The following is a 21,551-nucleotide window of genomic DNA, read 5'->3' on the forward strand; positions in this document are numbered from 1 at the left end:
GAACTGTTAAAAATCATATGTGAATAAAAATAAATATATTTATGTTAGGAGTCTCTTTTGAACAGATAAGGCTAACAGCTATTCTACTTTTGCATCTGCCATGTTTGCTTTTATGTTCATGCACTGTTTTTCATTCATTCTAATCCTTGGCCTACCAAAATCTCTGACTTCCCTCTTGATGGTCATATTAGAGAAGAATGACCTACTCCTTGACATAGTAATTAGTCTAGAAGTTGGTCTGTGAGCTCCTATTCTTGGATCCTAATAAAGAAGACTTTTGAATTTGGGATCTGAAAGAAGTAAATTGGAAGCAAACATCAGCCAACCACAGAAATTCAGTCAGAGATAAGAAGGAGTAGATCCTAGTTGATTCATTTTCCAGTTCTGGTAGAAATTAGAGTTGCCACCTTTCCCTTGTTATCTTTATAAGATGTCATTTTCTTCTTTCATCTTAGTTTGATTTCAAAAGTTCCATCTAAGTCTTATTTTTTGTCCAGATAGAGTTGACAGATAAAGGCTTGTATTTTTATTTTTATTTTCTATTTATTGTCAAAGTGTTGTACAGAGAGGTTACAGTTTCACACGTTAGGCCTTGGATACATTTCTTGTACTGTTTGTTACCTCCTCCCTCATTCCCCCCTCCTCCCTCCCCCTTTCCCTCTCCCCCCATGAGTTGTTCAGTTGGTTTACACCAAATGGTTTTGCAAGTATTGCTTTTGTAGTTGTTTGTCTTTTTATCCTTTGTCTCTCTATTTTGATATTCCCTTTCATTTCCCCAGTTCTAATACCAGTATATACAGTTTCCAATGCACTCAGATTTTTTATATGCTTCCGTATTTCTAGGATTACAGGTGTGAGCCACCTTAATTTGGTTCCTTAGTCTGGAGAACAAATAAAATTAGGATCAAAGATAGAAGTGAACTCAAATTTCTGCTATGGTGACAAATGTTGATTAACACTTAAATAAATAATCATGAATATAAAAAAGTCCTGTCTAGGGAAATAGAAAAGAGCTCAATATTGACATTTGTTGGCTCATGTGTGTGGTGTTTATCATGTGGAATTATTATGCTTACATATTTCAAGCTTCCTACCTGTATTTTTATTTAGACAATGTTTAACTTACTGATAGGCCAAAGATTAATTTTATTTCATTGAATTATCTAATCCTAAATTATCATCTAAATTGTTAGAACTATCCAGTGTTAATAGTGATACATCTAATTTATGTCCGTCATCTTACTAGAGCCCTGGGAACAACTGGCACACTTACGTGTTTTTTTTCTCTCCACTTTGCAAATCGAATTCGCTGGCCTGTTCTATCCCTTGGAAATCCTATTTTTCCGTCTCTTGGCTTTTGGCTCTCTTCCAAGAGCATTTCATTGTTTCACAAGCTGTCCTTGTTTTCAATTCATTCTTCTTTATCCACTGAGTAACTGAGGGGACCCAAATACTTAGGAAAACTGAAAGCATTTGGTTGTTATTAGAGTCAGGATAGCCGACTCACACATGTAAAACATTAAAGAAACCTTACAAATGTTTGAGTAATTTTTTTTCTGTTGTTGTTGTTTGTGGCCATGGGGCACTTAGCCACATCCTGCCATGCACACAACCCTCCGGCTTCTTGCTTTATTACCAGGTAGAGTTTGAGGCTGATAAAACAAAGACAATATTTGTATTTTCTTTTCCCAGCGCTTTTTTATTGTTTTTATTTAAATGTAACATACTATACACTGTTCAGCCTTTTGGGAGGTAGGAGAAGGAAGTAACTCTATCCTTAGGACTCTTGTCAGGACTGGCACTCACATAGACACATATTTGTGGCTGACATACCTTCAATTTATTGGCTAGGGCCCACACTTCTTATGACATTCTGAAATGAAAGTTCTTTTCCTTCAGTAGTTGCAAAAGGGACCAGAATTATCTATTAATAATTGATCAAAGGTGTCATTGATTTTTTTTAAATGTAGAAGAATCTCATTTCTCCTTATCAAACTATTTCTGTACCTATTTCTAATGGGATTGTTGTGGAGGGAGATGATGTTGGTGGAGAGGGGATAAATGTGTTCTAATTTTGAATACTTCAAGCTTTGATACATTTTGCTAGAAGCTGTTTTAGTGTCTTGAGTACTGTAATGATGATTGTTTATACACAATCTCTTTGGTAATCTAAATGGTTATGTGGAATAAGAGTCCAGGTTTTGCCCTCTTTGTTGTTACTGTGGTCATCTAATACCACATTTGTCTTAGCAAACATTTAATTTTGGCCTTGGGTGGTCTGTGTTCTTGTGTCAGGTACAATTATTACTTTAAAATAAAAAAGGAAAAGGATACTTACTTCCCACACAAATACATTCTATTAGAGTTCTCAGACACAGTTACCAAGTAAATTTTAACATACAGTATCCAACTACAAAAAAATTAGCATTCTAGTATCCTATTTGACACAAAGGTGGACGAAAAGTATGACAAAATGCAACTTAAGCCAAAATATTGTGCCTCAAATACATTTTTGTGGGAAATAACTTTTTTTATAAAAGAGTCATAAAAATTTGACCTGTGTGGAATTATTTTGTGGGAAATTTTGGTAATAAAGCTAATTTTAAAATAATAAATTTAATAGAAATTCTGGTTAAGCATTGGTACAAGTAAGTTAAAGGAGAATCAAAGAGCACCAGCTTTTATCCAGGTTCAACTTTAGTAAAAAGACACATTTTGGTGATTCTTTTTCTTGCACCAAAATACAGTGTCCAAATAATAACCAGATTTTAAAAACAAAACAAGAGATATGAAGATAAAACTTCAGCATCAATATAGTCTTATAGTTATCATTTAAAAGTATTTAGAGCACATAATATTTTTCTACATTTTAAAAATCACTACAGACACTGCAAATAAGGCTTATGTATTTATTTAGTGGAATACAAGTTGAAGACTGGTAATCTTATGTATTGTTTCCTATACCTGCTCTAACAAAATGAAGTTTGATATGGTTACAGTATGGAACCTCCTAAAGCTCTTTAACTTTACAGAAAGTGGGTTTTATTTGGTTTTGTAAAGACTAGATCATACAGCTTGAACAGGTTTCTGTATATGATTACACATATACCAGGATATATTTGCTCAGTTTAAGCCCCTGGGAGAATTTACTTCTAACCAAATTCCTTGATGGTCCCTTTAGGGGGGAATTAATTATGTGGGACTTACAAAAGGTTCTTATATATGCAGTCTCTTCACCACTTACTGCTGTGAAATATGGCAAAAAATTAAGAAATAATGAGGCCTGGCTACTAAAATGTATTTAACCATTAATTTTCCTTCGCTTAATATATTCTTTGAGGTGAAGTAATGTATTTGAAAAAGAAATATTAGGCTTTTCCATCTATTGTTTTTCAGGAATGGAAGCCTCAGAAGTAATAGATATTTTTAAATGATGGCAGGTATCTTTCACCCAAGCCCTGGTGGCACACTGCCATAGTTATCACTGATGGTTCTTATTGCAGAAGTGGAAATCAAGTCAACTGACAACACGTGGGATGCTCGTAGTGATTCCCTAATCTCATCTCCTATTTCTGAAGTGTGTGCCAAGTTGGTTTTTTTTTTAAACAATTTATGATGAAAATGTATGTGGTGTGCCGAAGGAAAAAAGAGAAGGTAAATCAGAGGGCAACTGCTGAAGACACTCTTTAAAACCCCAAAAGATATTTAACATCCTATTAAATAAATAACTTAGAAAGAAATAGAAAAGGATGAAGGCAGAATGCACAAGCATACCATACTATCTGTATTGTTAGAACAGTTTCGCCCTAATGTGTTATGTTTTAACGCCTATCCAATTCTTCTATGGTACCTCACTCAAAGCTCCTTTGGTTGTCTGTGGATATGGTATGACCCAAGTGCTTTTCCAGTAAATGCTTGCATGTCTTCCTGCTCATCAAATCACTAGGCTTGAATGAGCAAAGAAAGTCTTTGATATGAGTTTGTATTCCATAAATAACTTTCCCAAAGATCATTCAGCAGATTGTTCCATGTTCTAGCTCAGAGATTTCAAAAACAAAGCTCAACCAAAAAAGAAAAAGAAAAGAAAAGAAAAAAACCAAAACAACCAAACAGCAATGATGACAATGAGGACAAAGATAAATACCCAACTACAATGTTGTTGGCTTGGGAATAATTTCCATCCCATTCAATCTGCCTATATCTTGGTTATAAGGCATGACACAGAGCTAATGAAAAGAACATCATAGGTATGTCAGCAGTGAATGAAAACATCTCCAAAGGCTTCCTTTCTTTAAAGCGAGCAGATGTCTGCGATGTCTTTGCCTTCAGTACCACTGTGTTCATGAAGAGTAGTAACTGTTCTTGGCCAAGAGCCTTTGATATCCACAAATTCTGTCTTCCTCTATGAGTGAACCACCATGGGAAGAAAGTGAGCTGAGGTGTTTTTCCTTCGTGTTTTCTGTCCTCTCCTGGGTGCTCCTTTTCCATTCAAAGCCACATACATTTGTCTGCCATTATGTTGCCAGTTAAAGGATGCATAGGTATTATATCCATTTTCCTCTATCCTCTCCTTCAGCTTACAGTCATTATTAAATTCTTTCTGCAAAGGAAAAACATAATATTTCATTCCTAAGGTGATGATTGGAAGTGGCATCAACCGTGTGAAGAACTACAGTCCATAGTCTTAATTGAAAGTTGTCATTTTAAGTTGTGCACTTAATACATAATGTCAACCACAGTAACGTAAAACTCTTAAGCACAGAAAAGATTCTGTGTTTGAAAGCACATGGCTCATATTATTTAATCAGTATTATATCCACATATTTAGATCTGAATTAATGCTTTAAGGTGAGCAAAACCATGAGTTTTAAGTGAACTATGTTTTATTTTGTGACATTGATACTGGTATATTGCCTCCAACATGTAGAACAACTTTTATCGTTGGCTTCAATATACTCCTCTAGAATAGAACCCAGAAATGAAAACTAAAATTCACTTAGGACTTCCTTGATCAAGTTCTGAGGCTGGGACAGAAAAACACAGCTGTAGTGACAAGCCAATCAAGTTCTGTCACCCTTTGAGTAATTAAGAGACTAAAGCACAGTTCTCAAGTCTTCCTTATATGTAACAAGTAGGTTTTATGTAATTATTTCCTACGTGTTAGCACATTTATGTGTTTATATGTAATAAATTACTTGAAATTAAGGCTTATCAAAGATATATTCAACTGTATCTGACATGTGATAGATGTTCATATGATTAATCAACCTATGACTGCAAAAAAAGAGCAATAGGATAATTTTTATTATAAAGATGATGTACAGAGGGGTTGCAGTTATATAAATCAGGTAATAAGTACATTTTGTTTTGAACAGTATCACCTCTTCCCTTGTTTTCTCTATTTTCCCCTCCAAGCCTCCCTCCTCAACAAGTTGTATAGTTCATTTTCAACATAGTGTCTAGTGTCACTGCTGCATTTGTTCACCCTTTGTCCTACCAGTTCTGTGCTCCTCCTTACCCTTCCCCAAACAGGTAAACTTATATACAAGACATAGGGTACAGAAACCAAAGACAGTAACAAAGGAGAAGAAAAACCAAAACCAAAACCAAAAAATCAAAACACCTCTTGCTTCCATTGTTTGGAGTTCATTTCAATAACCATCATTTTATATGGTCATTTGCACATAGCTATTGAGCCTTTGTGATCCTCACCTAAGAATATCCTCCTTTGGGCCTAAGAATATCCTTCTTTGGTCTTACTGTGTGACAATGTAGAGCAGAATAACTTGTTATACCGTCTATGGTTTAGTTTTAATTACAAATGCAATTTTTTTTTTTTTTTTTTTTGGCCAGTCGTGGGCCTTGGACTCAGGGCCTGAGCACTGTCCCTGGCTTCTTCCCGCTCAAGGCTAGCACTCTGCCACTTGAGCCACAGCGCCGCTTCTGGCCGTTTTCTGTATATGTGGTGCTGGGGAATCGAACCTAGGGCCTCGTGTATCCGAGGCAGGCACTCTTGCCACTAGGCTATATCCCCAGCCCTACAATTGCAATTTTAATGACTTCAATTCTAATATAGCTCTTTGTTCATTTAAGTATGACCATAAGAGAACTGGAATGAGTTTCACTGCAGAGGAATTTAAACATACTAACACTTGCTATTGCACACAGGCATGATCACTCTACATGGATTCCAGGGCATGAAATATTTTTACATCTTTGATGTTCAGGAATGACAGAAATTGATTATTATTGTCTAGAAAATGAGAATTTTAGGCTTCATTGAATAACATACAAAACAATGTATTTTTATATGCTTCCTCACTTCTGATTTTTAACAAAATGTAAAACAGCCTGTTTCCTTTAACTGTAAAACACCACACACACACACACACACACACACACACACACACACAGCTGACCTCGTATATGGTTTTCTACTCAGTTCAGAATCTTTGTTTAAAATGAGTCTTCTTCCCCAAATTTTCTGCAGCTTCTGTGCCAATCTGACCAGATGCTTCTTCAAGTCTGATTCACAAATGCCAGCAACAGCCTGTGTGGCAGAGTTGGCTAAGTGGCGGTGTGGGCCCCTGAGACTCCAATGATCTGTCCATTGTGCTCTATTTACTAGCAATAGAACAATCACAAAGCTTTTCATCATCTGGAAGAAACCTTCCCAAACGGTGGCATGGTTTTGTTTCAGTGGATTTGGAAAACAAGGACAGAATACTTACTGAGCCATAGAGCTTGCCCTTCTTGTTCATGGCTAAATAATAGTTGCTGTTAATGGCTTTGACGGCAACAACTCCAATTTCCACTGATGTTATCTCCAGGATACCTAAAACATATCATTAAAAAAGGATAATCGTGAAGAGTTGTACAAATTTAGTTGACAGGAAGTAAAATAGGATGAAACCGTTATCTATTATGTGTGTATGTATGTATGTATGTATGTATACATGTATATGTATGGATAGATATATATGTATTAGAATTTTTGCATGGTTATTAAAAAGGTTTTCTACAAAGGGGTTGCCTCAGGGAAGGAGCACATTTCTTTTGCGACAAAGTCATTCTTTAAAAAAAAATTCATTGTAAGGGTAATGATGTACAGAGGAGTTACAGTTACATAAGTCAGGTAATGAGTACATGTCTTGACGAACATTGTTACCTCTTTTCTTCTCTCCCTTCCAGTTTTCCCACTTGTCCCCACACGAGTTGTATAGTTCATTTTCAATATAGTGTTTAGTGAGTATCACAGCTGCATTTGTTCACCCTTTGTCCCTCCATTTCTTTGCCCCATTTAACCACTCCAAAAGACAGGTAAATAAGCCAAAAAGAAGTAAAACACTCATGTAAACTATTATGTATATTTCTGACAGCTCTAAAAATAAAGGCCAAAAAAATTGGGCGTCAGGGAAAACAATGGAGAGCAAACCTGTTTAAATGTGTCAACCCCCCCCCCCCCCAAATCCAGCAAGTATTTCCAGAAAACCCAGGGAACAAGTCAGAAAGCTTTAAAAGGATTCTCTTCCATATACAGGAAAATATTGTTTTAATTAAAATGCTTACTTTGCTAACTCTTCATTTTCAACCCCATAAATATTGAAACAACTCTACTCATCTTAGCCTAGATTTCACAAAACCTTATCAGAGCCCACATCTCTACTATGGTATTAAATTAAATCCATAGCATATGTCAATAATATGTCAGATTTACCTCAATCTGTAAAAACATTGGTAAACTATTTTTCTTTTCTAGGATGCTTAGATAAACTAAATCTCTTGGCTATACTTAACTGATAAATTCATTTTTGGCAAACGTGTTGACATTCTGAGATACAGACTGATTAACTCCAACATCCACACTGTCTTTAAAATAACAGAATCAATACCCTGGGTTGCAGAATTGTTTTTTCTAGAAAGAGGGGAAAACTGATGGAATTAGTAACTAACAAGCAGGACCTTTTCCCTTTAATAGAGAAGTTTAGATTGGTGCATCTAAAGATAATTTTGTCTGAAAAGTTTATAGGTAGCTTTAGGGAAGGTATTTGATACTGTGCTCAAACAGCCCACATGTATCATGGTAAGAAAATCTCAGGAATGAAAACCACTTATTTCACAACTTTTTAGAAAGGTAGGTTAGAGAAGTAGCACTATGATTTGCATGTGGACTCTGGAATCAGAAGATCTAGTTTTGACTCCCAGCTCTGCATGTGTTAGTAATGGCCACAGGAGATATCACAGAACTGACTTTGTGTCTCCACTTAATTTATAAAGTGGGCACCATAATAACATCACTCTCATAATCTCATGATGGCAACACAGTGTTAAGAGAGTTTAGGATCTCATTCATTTTTAGAAGGAAGTTTCCCCCCTAATAGTTTTACATTTTGGAACTTCATCATGCCAATGTATATCCTGGATAGAATACACGACATTCCAAAAAAGGACAACAAGTTATAACCATTCAGGTATTATCTATCATGAGAAACACTGTACTAATTATTACATACAAATGGTTTGTTCATATGCTTCCCAGAGGGGTACAGGAGCACACTATTAAGACAGGATTAGCTCCTCATTTTTTATAGGTTGGCTTTTTGTACTAATGGAAATGCTAGAGCTTTGTAGTTGCAAAGCATAACCAGAGACTTGGGCTAAGGTTATATGTTGTGGATTATTCCCTGCACCCTACACAAAGTATCTGATCTAGCACAGAAAAGTACATTGTTCTAGTTGTAAACCCAAACAAATAAAAATTATGAAGGGTGGCTGGGAATATGGCCTAGTGGCAAGAGTGCTTGCCTCATATACATGAAGCCCTGGGTTCGATTCCTCAGCACCACATATGTAGAAAAGGCCAGAAGTGGCGCTGTGGCTCAAGTGGTAGAGTGCTAGCCTTGAGCAAAAAAAAAGAAGCAAGGGACAGTGCTCAGGCCCTGAGTTCAAGCCCCAGGACTGGCAAAAAAAGAAAAAATGAAGGAATGAGGGAGGAGGTAACAAACAGTACAAGAAATGTATCCAATGCCTAACATATGAAACTGTAACCTCTCTGTACATCACTTTGACAATAAAAAAAAGAAAACAAAAAAAAAACACAAAAAAAATGAAGGGTGAAGAAGACACTATTGATATATTTCACATGTCCTTTCTTATACTGGCCATTGCCTTCAATGTATTCCATCTTAGCCCTTATGCCTTCCACCACTAAATACTCACACGCATGTGCATGCATATACAAACATACATACCACATTGATTTGCATATTTTAAAGTACTTTTTATGTTTATTTATTTAACTTTCACAGTAGCCTCCTAAGGAGGTATTGTTTTATATAATTACAGCTGAACAGACAGAAGATACCAGTTATAGCATACACACATGCATGCACACACACACACACACACACACAAAGCTTATATCCCTCACCACATGATATAGAGCAAGGCAGGAGGTCAAATTCTGAAGTAAAATATTTAGGGTACTACTACTTTTGTTTTTACCCCCAAAGCAAATGCATAATGTTACTAAACTACAGAGTGTTCTCTATGTTTGGTTTGAAACTGGACGTAAATAGAAAAAACAGGAATAAGGAATAATTTAGCTAAGAAAAAATGAAGATTTCTGAAAGCAAATGAAAATTGATAATGGGATTATGCTACAGTAACAAGACTGAGGTTACTAAAGCAAGAAGCTTATGATATAAATATTACCAAACCCTTCACTAAGATTGTACTGCATAAGGTAGATTACATTTAGTTTAGAACCCCTGGGTCTCTATTTTGTCCCAAATGGAAAGTCAGTACCCAAAGAATCACTCAACCTTTCTAGGTAATGCTAACTTGAAAAGGATTTTTTTTTTAAATTTGTAACCTGTTTTACGTCTCATACGGAATTATGTGATGTTCTAACACATGTTTACGTTGTTTTGTGTCCAATTCAAATGTGTATGTTTGTCTCCTTAGACTTGAAAAAGTGTGCTACTACTTCAGGAAAGGACAAAAGGAAATGGGCATGGTGACATATACCTGTAACCTTAGCTACTCTGGATGTGGAAGCATGAAAATTACAAGCCTGAGGTTAGCCTAAGCTACTTGGAAATAGCATGTCTCAAACAAGGAAAACAAAATGAGGAGTGGGTATGTAGCTCAAGTGGGAGTAAACTGCCTTAATAAGGGCTCTTGCCTAGCAGGTGTAAGGCTCCGGGTTCAACCCCCAATACAGAAAATTGAATAATGGAAGGAAGGAGAGAAAGAAAGAGGAAAAAAGAAAGAAGGAAAGAAAGAGGAAGAAAGGAAGGAAGGAAAGAAAGGAAGAAAGGAAAGAAGGAGAAAGCAAGCAAAGAAGGAAGGAAGAGGATAGAAGGAAAAAGGTGATTTATAACCCCCTTACATTCCAAAAACAAGTTTTAGGTGCACCATGTCAGTGAGTTATACGCTGATGATCTTATGAGTCATGAACAGTGACTATATTTATTTTAAACATCTATGAATGTAAATGTGACTTTCTGAAGGATTGAAACTAGAGGACTTCTCTACTTTTTCAAAAGGAATTTTTCCAGTTTTCTCTGTTCTTTGGGGAGGATGATCAAACTTTCTGTAAAATTGTTTTTGGAATTGGTCTCCAGAACTTTACTTGATGATCTTCACATGAGTGGCTTATGATTTTATAGGTGTGTATTTGGTATAAAATTCAATGTTAATTGAAAGAGCTTCCTGGGAGAAAGTGAGTGAAGAAGATACTGCAACTCCCTACGTTACCAACAACTTAAATGACTCTCTCTACAGAAATCTAGAAATTATATAATTTCAAAATCAGTTTACTTTTTAAAAAGAAAACAACATCCCAGGAGTTTATCATCAATAACAGACATTTTCATCAATGCAAATAAGACATATTATAACAGTGAATTTTTGTGATGAATCGCTCTGTTGGTTCTGACAATCTATTTAGAGCTTCTGGATAGTTTAGTTCAAATACTTACTGTTGAGGGGAGTTGGATTGACTCCATTTCACATTAGTTAAAGAAAGCAGAAGCTGACCCCATCTTCAAATAAGCTCTCCTCCACCCCTGAGCCTGAGGGTTGGAAGTGTGCCCTGTGTGCTTGGGATCCAGGGAAGATCCAGGGAAGGTCCCATTCACTGTGATAAGATTGTGTAAACTGCTTGACCACTTGAGCTGTGGAACGGTCAAGGTTAAACCTGTACCCTTCCATCAGGGAGCATGAGTAGGCGTACCTGCCTGTATAATGTGGGGACCATCCAAATTCGAGTGCCAATTCTAACTAGAATGATAGGTTGATTCAAACAAATACTACGGGGCAGACAGTAACATTATCGCCTGCATGTGATCTGGCATGCTCTGTAAGTGTTGTAACCTCATTGGCCACTTGAGTGTGGCAAGCTTGATCATGTGGTATTTGCCTTTATAAACCGATCCAGCGTGCAGCCCTGTGCTCTTAGTCCCAGCTCCCAGGTCTGGGCTGCAACCCTGGTGGGTCAGCCTGCTCTTTACAGTCGTGGTTGCAGCTCCAGAGTCTGGGCTGCGTCCCTGGCTGGTCGGTTCGCTTTTTACTTCCCCAATAAATTAATTTTTTTTCACCTTTTTTGCTTGAGACTGTCTCAGAGTGGTGGACTCTTGGGTGGGCAGGAAATCCCTTCCCTCAAACCCCATAACCCTTACAAAGACCTAAGAAGATAAAGGCATTGTATTAGGAACTGAAAATATACAAAGTCAGATGAAGTTGTAATTTTGTTTGTGGAAATTTTTGTTTTTTACTGTGAATAAGAAGACAAATACCCAGAGATTCATGATAAAACATGTTACAAGGAAGCCTAGAACAATGACAAGTCAACTTGTACCAGCTGAGTTGCTAACACAGACATAATCACTGGAAATGAGAGTTAAAATCAGATATGAAGAGTAAGAAATATTCAGTGGGGGAGGGCTGGGAAGACAGAAGCAAAATCACAAAGGTGAGACAGTATGACATTTTCATAAAAATCAGAGTTTTGGGATTACCAACTAGAATACAGGCAACCAGGTGGAAAGTGGTGAAAAGTGATGTTAGGAGTTCAGACTCAGATTTGTAACAGCTTGTAGAGACTAGAAGTACTCACCCAAAATATACACTGCTTCAAAATGTGTATTGGAGCAAGCCAGGTGCCAGGGGCTCAAGCTTGTAATCCTACCTATTCAGGAGGCTGAAATATTAAGATTCTGGTTCAAAACCAGTCCAGGCAGATAAATCCAAGGAACTCTTATCTCCAATTAATGAGAAAAAAGGTGAAAGTGGAGATGTGGCTCAAATAGTAGGGTGCCAGCCTTGAGTGAAAGAAAAAACTAAGGGAGAGTGTCCTGCCCATGAGATCAAGCTCTAGTACTGTCACATACATTAAAAAAAAAATATCAGCTCTTATCCATTAGCTGATGATCTGCACATGGAAATAATTGGAAGGTCACAATTTTCATGTAAATTGTCTTCTCTTTTATAAATGTCAACACATAATCATTTTTTCTTTAGTGTTTAGAGAATGAAGGACATGAAAGATTGCTCAGCCATGTTTGAGCCACAATGTCTTCCATTTCCCCATAGCACAGTGGTGGTCTGTCCAATGAAAACTATGGATCCTGTGAGTAGCAGCCTGGCTTCAGCAAGTGAATGTACTGCAGGAAGAATTCTGAAGCTTGGAAGAACCTCAGTGAGCATCAGAGCCTCATGAATGCAGAGCCCAGTAGTATGGGACACTGGTTCTATTTGGTCTTCTGCTAACAATAACTGTAAGCCTTCATTTCCACATAGCCTGTGGCCCCCTTTTTACCTCCCTAAGTGTAGGGAACACTTTTCTTTCCTACTAAGATCTGAATGTCCTTGCTAAAGCTGAAGCGTTAAAATTTAAAAGAGGTGACATTCATCCAGACGCATTGTACTTGTAAAGTGACATAAGATCAGACTCTCAAATCTTTTTTAAAATATCAGAGCGATGAAATAAAACTCATTTTTTAAAAAAGAAATTGAATTCCAGATTCTTATGTTAATTGTATTTAGGAATGGCCTACTAGTTGACATTGGAGTCTCGCAAACTTCTATTTGTTCCCCCACCTTCCTCTTCCTCCTCCTCCCTCTTCTTCCTCCTCTGCCTCCTTCTCCTCCTCCTATGCCCCCTTTTTGAGATTATCTTCAAACTTCCATCTACCAATCTCCTCCTGTCAAGTAGCTAAGAAATGAGAGACACCATACCTGGCCACTTTTTCAAAATTTTCAAGGAGAAGTTAAGTCATAACATGAACTGAAGGAAGGAGTTTAGTGTAAATGGGAAGACAGCAAGTAATAGCTCTTCTAAAGTGCTTTGAACCTCAGCTTAGTGACTTAATAGCTATGTTAGCTTAAATTAGCCAATTATACTCCCTGTTCCTTCTTGGCCTTTCATTTTCAAGTTGAGACTAATTGCATATGGCTCACCGCACTTTGTGGAGTCTCAGTTGGTATTCGATATGTACCTGTCGAATCAGAATGGTGGTAAATTAATTTATACCAGTGGTCCTCAAACTCCAGCTTGCATCAGAACCATTTGGAAGATAGTTTAAAAACAGACTGCTAGATCTTTGACTTTGTAGATCTATGCAGAAGCTATAGAATTAGCTGCTCTACCATATTGATTTCCAGACAGCATTGATTTTGCAGGGTCCAGGGACCACACACTGCTCTATGCATTAAAATTAGAGGCAGTACACAGCTTTGATGGGAAAAGACACTGGCAGAAACATGTGCAGAGACACAGAACCACAAACAGGAAGAGGCATAAATAATGGCAGCAATCTACCACTAAACATTGTTGTTTTTTTTTTTTTTTAAAATACTGTGCCAAGAAGAAGGTTTTCTTTTGTTTGCTTTTGATCGCTGTGGGATTCTTGACACCTACATAAGGAGAATTTTGGAATTTGTATACCAAAGCATACATTGTATTTTATGATCAGGGTTTTTAAAAAACTTGCAATAAATGATCATCAGAATCTTTCTTGTTTTTCTTCTTAATAAGAGCATAGAATTGCAGGTGGAAACCAAAGGGTCTTCACCCACTTTCCTAGACAATCTCAAATGGCTAGTTGTGTCAAAAGGCTTTTATGGCCCACTAAAGTTATACTCATCATCATGAAATCGTTGCAAAGCAATAGAGATTCATTGTATCCACCATTTTTACTCAGGGTGGAAAGAATGCTTTTTGTCTAGAATGAGCTCATCTTTTAAAGGAGGATACCAGAATAGGCTGATCATTAATCCAAGTCAAGTCTACCTTACCCTGTTACAAACTCCAGCTGCCTTCTCAGCACAATGCAGTAGAGCTATTTAGTTTCTCTACCTGCCACAGTTCTTTCACATGCCCTTGACATTGATTTAGAATTACAGATAGAAACCAGTCCTGAATTAGAAAAATCTTTGCCATCTCTCCAGAAATAATAAAAACAACATCTTTTCTAATTTCCTGAAGATCAACTATCCTTTCATCAGATGGTGCTTCAAGTCTTAAGATAAACTCAATGGTCAGCTTGAGCTTGTGGATGAGGACAATAGTAAATTCTAAGCTTTCATTCATTAATGGATATTGTCATTTGATAATTGTCATTAATCTGCTACTAAAACTATGATAAACTTGGAATGCAATGTAGGAATACTATTCTAAATTTGTACATACAGTATTGAATCATGTTCAAGATCAATTTCTTGTTGAATTTTAATTCCAAATGAAATAGGACTCCAGGTCTTCTGTTTATCATTTTTAGTCAATATTGGCAGAAGGTCATCTAATACATATTTCCACAAAATAAAAACTTGATATTTTCTTTCTACTTTCCTTTCTTCACTCGTGGAGAAGAAATTTGGTTCATTTAAGTTCATGAAGATGTTTAGGAATACCCAATTATTTATCAATACTGAACTTTGGTTTCAAATACAGTACTCTGGTTTCAAATATTACCATCTATATTTTTAGGATATATCTATAGTGAGATATAAATGATATTTTCTAGGACAGCATTCATGTGTGACTCTTCATAACTATGTATACTAATTCAACTAATTCACAAAAGGAGCAAAGATTCTTTTGCTAGTTTGGGAGACATAAGTACCTAGAAAACCTGTGTTTCATCTATGATAATTGACATTTAGGCCCATTCAGCAATGGGATTTAGGGGAGGAAATAGCTCATAACAGAGGACTCTAGAACAGCAGGTAACTTTAGAAAATCACAGGAAAATTCATTCAAATGATAGCAGAACCATATGAAAAGAGATATTTCTTAAAATATTTCTTCCTGTGAAGGCAACCATACTTCTATACCAGAAGATATATTTTTTTTTAAGTTTTATAAAGTTATTTTTTTGTCTTTTCTCTGCATATTCCTTTTTGGGTACTGAAATGCTTTAAAAAGTTTAGAAAATTAGAATTCTTAATTTCTTGCTGACATTGTAGCCACATCCACATTTCACTATAGTATTATTGTTATTGAAACTCCTGCATTTCACATTTGGGAAAAACATTCTAGGAATTGCTTAGGTGGCTTGTCATCTCATTGAAAACTAGAAGGCAAATTATCTTCCTTCAAAACAAGACTGCAAAGAACCAATAGCCCCCTCATCAAGTGGGCTAAAGACTTACAAAGAGACTTCTCTGAGGAGGAAATGAGAATGGCCAGGAGACATATGAAAAAATGCTCTACATCACTGGCCATAAAAGAAATGCAAATCAAAACAACATTGAGATTCCATCTCACCCCAGTAAGAATGTCCTATATCACGAAAACTAACAATAACAATTGTTGGAGGGGATATGGCCAAAAGGGAACCCTACTTCATTGTTGGTGGGAATGTAAACTGGTTCAGCCACTCTGGCAAGCAGTATGGAGATTCCTCAGAAGGCTCAATATAGAACTCCCCTATGACCCAGCTGCCCCACTTTTGGGCATCTATCCAAAAGACCACAAACAAAATCACAGTAATGGCACCAGCACAACAATGTTCATCGCAGCACAATTTGTCATAGCGAGAATCTGGAACCAACCCAGATGCCCCTCAGTAGATGAATGGATCAGGAAAATGTGGTACATATACACAATGGAATTTTATGCCTCTATCAGAAAGAATGACATTGTCCCATTTGTAAGGAAATGGAAGGACTTGGAAAAAATTATACTAAGCGAAGTGAGCCAGACCCAAAGAAACATGGACTCTATGGTCTCCCTTATTGGGAATAATTAGTACAGGTTTAGGCAAGTCATAGCAGAGCATCACAAGGCCCAATAGCTATACCCTTATGAACACCTAAGATGATGCTAAGTGAAATGAACTCCATGTTATGGAGACAATTGTTATATCACAGTTGTATCTACCTTCAACGTCCCATGTGTATCTGTAGCTTCTATTATTGATGATGTTCTTGTATCACCTTCCTGTGGTTGTACCTACACTATCTCTGTAATCTTATCTGAGTATATTGGAAACTGTGTATACTGGTATTGGAACTAGGAAATTGAAAGGGAATACCAAAATTGAGAGACACAGGGTAAAAAAAGACAAACAACTACAAAAGCAATTCTTGCAAAACTGTTTGGTGTAAATGAACAGAACACCTCAGGGGGGGAAAGGGTAAGGGGGATGGGGGAGGGGGGTATGAGGGACAAGTAACAAACAGCACAAGAAATGTATCCAATGCCTAACGTATGAAACTGTAACCTCTCTGTACATCAATTTGATAATAAAAATTTGAAAAAAAAAAGAAAACTAGAAGGCAGGATATTCTGATATTCCATATAGGAAAAGTTCCATGCATAAATCGTATAAAAATAAGGGGGGAAATCTATAGGGAAAAAAATATGGAAAAAAACCTCACATAATAGTTTAAATTTGTCATGTGTTAAAAAAGATTCCCTAAATTGGATCTGCTCTGATAAGGAGGTGTTGGAAAGTCTCTTGATTGTCATACTTCCTTCCTCACCCCAAAATTAAGTTCTAGATCATTTTGAAAGCCTTCTATGTGCTATTAAAAATTCTGGTCAAACAAACAGTACAAGAAATGTATCCAATGCCTAACATATGAAACTGTAACCTCTCTGTACATCAGTTTTATAATAAAAATTTAAAAAAAATTCTGGTCAGTCTAATTCAAAGTATGGATTTAAATGCCTCAAACATGAATGGAAATAATGAATGTCTACTATATTTTTTGCCAGTGGGAAAAAAATTTAAAGCACTTAAGGATTAAGAAAAGGCTATGTTTTTAGCAAATCCCCGAGCCAGAGAATAACTTGGAGAAATGTAGACAGTATGTGTTTCCTGCCCCATTCTCTTCTGTAATCGATGATAGGGGAGTCCTGAGAAATGGAGGGGCTAAGCCAAGTACCTCTAGAAAGGAGCTTCATGATGCATTTCCAAAATGGATGGCCATGCGCTTCCAGACATTTAAGGTAAAGATGCAGTAAAATGTCAACCATATTCACTAACTTCTTTATGAAATAATGTATTTTCTTCTTAATCCCAGGTAAGTAGCTTGCCTGAATGCACTTGTGTGTCAAGTGCTCATCTGAACTTTGTCAAACTCATATTCCTCAAAGAGGAAAGAAGGAAGAAGGGCTGCATGGTCCTTTTGCTGTTCACTGTGGTTCATTTCTTGAGCTGAAAGAGGACACCACAGGAAAAAGGAAGCTACTTTCCATTGACAAGTTACATTTTCTTCCTTACTTGGCATGTAGCTCTATTCAGGCCCTCAATGGGTAAAGTCAAAAGTCCTTTTGAGGGTAGCAGAATTACAGAACAGCCTAGGTACTCTCCCACCCCATCCTCAACATAGTCTCCAGCCCAAAGACTGATTCCTTACCTTGTTTTGTGGATGCGTATTGAACTCAGAGGATTTGGGGAGCATATAAAATCTCACTGACCATATCTGATGATTCTTGCATATAAAAATCCACCTACTTTACAATCAAAGAGCTACTGAGACATGCATAGAAAGAGAAGGAATAAAACAGATCTTAAGCCTACACCTAAACTATTCAACCCTTAGCTCAAGCTTTTCCTACGAAGTCCACTTGTTTCACCCACAACAAAAGCCAAGGACCACTTTGTCCTCTTTCCTGACAGAAGTGTGCAATCATGAGAATCTTTTCAAAATGATTTTTTTTTGCCTTCTAACTACAGAGCCCAGTTCCTTGTCTCAGTAACTTGGTAGAGGATGTGAAGGTAAATGAGGTTTGCTGCAAATAACCAACTATAAACAACTGCTTGTTGATGCTAAAACTGTGGTGTGTGTTTTCATCATGAGTGCTTAACAGCTTTCTGACTTTCTGACATGGTAGGAGATCCTATCTTTCTTCCTTGAGCCAACAAACAGCCTTCTCATCCTTCCCTGCCTTCTCTGTCATTCAACACTTTAACTGGGGCGGGACGTGGGGGGAGGGAGAATGACAAAGCCTTTTCTTTACATTGGGACTTAAAAGACTGCTAGAAAGAGCACCAGCATTTCACACCCTTCCTCTTACATCATTCTCAGCTCTTCTTTTTATTGTTTCTCCAACTTGCCAGTTGACAGAGACAGCCGCTAATGATTAGGTTTATGGGCTTGGGCTCTGTGATCTAATTGAACAGGCTTGTGCCACATGTCCTGTCCAGTTACATGAAGAAGATGATTTCCAAAACTAGAGCTTCAGAGACATTACCTTCTCTGCCTTCCCACTCACAAACTTCAAGGGCTATGCCTTGCTATCCTGTTTAATGGCTGCACTTGAAATCTGATTTTCATGCATCTGCTTTCACCTTCATTTAACCTCTCTGAATACACTTAGCCTATGTGGAGAATGAGGAGTGTACCTCTCATTGGAACCTGATAGTCATGCATTTTTTCAGTTGCCCTTCCTAGCGGACTACTATAATAGGAAATCACATTAGAAAGTCAGAGATATTTTTGACTTTGAAATTGAAACAAATTATTGACACACACATTTTTTTTGGTAGGAAATTCTGCTGGTAAATTTATTATCAGCAGGGAAAAAATGTAGTCATTTATCTGTGAAGCTACTTTCTTAGATTCCATACATTTCTCCTTTTAACTTGCACGATAATTACATCTAAAAGAGCTAACAGACTGTCTTATCAGTCTGTTCAGTAAGTTCAGTAAGTCATTTGGAGAAGTCTTAGAAGAAGACCAAATTTCTCTGTCTCTACCAGGCAGCCTGGCTTCTCAGAGACTCAGAACCTCTAAAGCCATACGGATCTGCCCTCAGGGATCTGCAGCTACCATGCTAGTCTAGGACAAGCCACATTAATAGCAGTTTCTTTTTGTTATTCTCAAGCTCACTTTTGCATTTATCCATAGAAGCTGAATATTTTCCATAATGTAGTATCTCAACATTTACTTAACACCTGTTCAGAACTTGTAAATTGTTTAACCTATTAATAAATAACTTAAAAAAAACATTTCCCAAATACAACATTTTCAAAGCCAAGTTGGTTCAGGGAGTGTTATAAATAAGGCACAAAGAGACAGTGACAGTTGCTCTTCTATTTCCCAACATAAGGTTTATGTTACAACTGAGCCAGCCTCCAGCTTTTATCTCTGGAAGCTGTGAAGCTGACTGTTCAGAAAGTTCCAATATCTAATTAATCCTTACTTAAAATTCACCCAAGTTAGGCTAACATGAATAGGAAGTTGATTTTTGTTCGTTGTTCCACCTTTCACCCTGCCACACATATGGGAAGTATTCCCTTTTAGATTAGATCCAAGCCTTCTGGCATTAACTACCTTAAAACATTAAGATATCACCAGGAATCTGCCTCTGTTTTAGAAAATTAAAAGCATATTTGAAATATAAACATGATTGTGCCACTGCTATTACTGGCAGTGATTGAGAGACACTTTCTTTCACAATAATGGGAAGGGAAAAGATGTTTTCAGATGAAATAACTAGAGTGAGTATAAATGGTATTGTCCTCCTAAAATACATTCATACACATATACATATACACACATATATACATACATGTATATATAACTTTTGCAATTCAGAAAACAAGGAATATTAAATACTACTATTTTCTTCATGATTATTATACTATTGCTATGACAGAGAAAATACATACCTTGTATGCATAGGATAAAACCTAGATTATCATTAGAAAGATATCAAAATCATAATTTACACTGTTCCAATTGTAAACTTAGAGATAAGAAGCTCAGTTGAGGAGATGCCATCAGATTTTGGTACTATTTCTAATTATTTAATCCAAAATAGAAAAAAACAAAACTTACTTGCATCTTTTCTTCAGACTTTTATTGTTTTAAACAGTAGTGGGTCTTGTCCTTGAACTCTTCAGCTCAAGGCTAGTGCTCTGCCACTTGAGTTGCAGAGTTAATTCCTATTTTCTAATTGTTACTTGGAGATAAGACTCATGCACGTTCCTGCCTGTGCTGGCTTTGAACAGCAATCCTCAGATCTCAGCTTCTTGCGTAGCTAGGATTACGGGCATGGGCCATAGGCACCCAGCTATTCAGACTTGTAAAAATCATTTTCGTACTAGGTCCCATAACTTAAAAGTGAGCTTGTGGAGAAAACATTCCAAACAGTGATTCTTGGCCACATTGGGACACTTGGCTATAACTTCATTAACATACTACACTCAATAGGTAGGAAGGTGATTGAATGCAGTCATGATATTAAATGTACATAGGTGAATATGAAGCTACTAAAATTGAGGCAACAACTGGGATTTGGAGAGCGAGAGGGGAGAATTATGAAAAGAGTGACATGAATCAAGATGTATTGTACTTAGAGTGACATGTTGAATTGAAACCTTCTTTTACAACTACAAAAATAATATTAAAAAAAGAAAAAAATGGAGAGGGTGGAGGTAGTAAAATGAAAGCCTAGTGCTTGTGACATATTTATAATCCTAGCTACTCAGGATTCTAAGATCTGCAGATTGAGTTGGAAACCAGACCACACAGCCAAATCTGAGAGGCCTTTATCTCCAATTAACCTGCAAAAAGCTACAGTGGAGGCATGATTCAAGTGGTAGAGCATAATCTGTGAGTGAAAAAGCTAATCAAGAACGCAAAGCCCTCAGTACCAATACCAGAAAAAGAAAAAAACAAGGTTCCATTTAGCCATCTTTCCATATATATATATTTTTCTTTTTCTGGTATTGGTACTGAGGGCTTTGCTTTAAAGAGATGACTCTGAAATATTCATCTGGGAATTAAATTTACATTGCTGTTAAATGTCTTCCTACTTTAAGAGTGGAAATTAGGCTAGATAGTCATTCTGATTTTTACACATATTTTGAAGAACCTCTATTTTGCTGAGGTCACTCCACATAGACTTGGCTTTATCACATTTCTCAAGTTTCAGTCAATAAGCCAGACCTTTAGAAACTGCTTGCTAAATATCTCTTTACTTCAAGATGTTTATGCTGATAAATTTGATATAATTCTAATTTTTTATTAAAGAAGTTCATTGATAGGAGAAAGTTGAAAATGTGCTTCTGTGTGCTTTTCATTGGAGA

At 36.7% G+C, this 21,551-nt stretch overlaps 1 protein-coding gene across 1 annotated transcript in view; it reads right to left on the reverse strand.

Annotated features, from left to right (window-relative positions):
* Window positions 1-1,606: 1,606 nt before the first annotated feature.
* Window positions 1,607-21,551, reverse strand: part of Fgf10 (fibroblast growth factor 10) — a 72,103-nt gene continuing 52,158 nt past the window's right edge. Inside the window, exons 2-3 of the mRNA XM_048368449.1 lie at window positions 6,732-6,835; window positions 1,607-4,600 (exon numbers count right to left, since the gene is read on the reverse strand). Of these exons, the coding sequence (XP_048224406.1) occupies window positions 4,403-4,600; window positions 6,732-6,835 (302 nt within the window). The 3' untranslated portion in view covers window positions 1,607-4,402. The remainder of the gene's footprint in view (window positions 4,601-6,731; window positions 6,836-21,551) is intronic.

This window comes from Perognathus longimembris, chromosome 19 (genome assembly GCF_023159225.1).
Source record: "Perognathus longimembris pacificus isolate PPM17 chromosome 19, ASM2315922v1, whole genome shotgun sequence".
Classification (NCBI taxonomy): domain Eukaryota; kingdom Metazoa; phylum Chordata; class Mammalia; order Rodentia; family Heteromyidae; genus Perognathus; species Perognathus longimembris.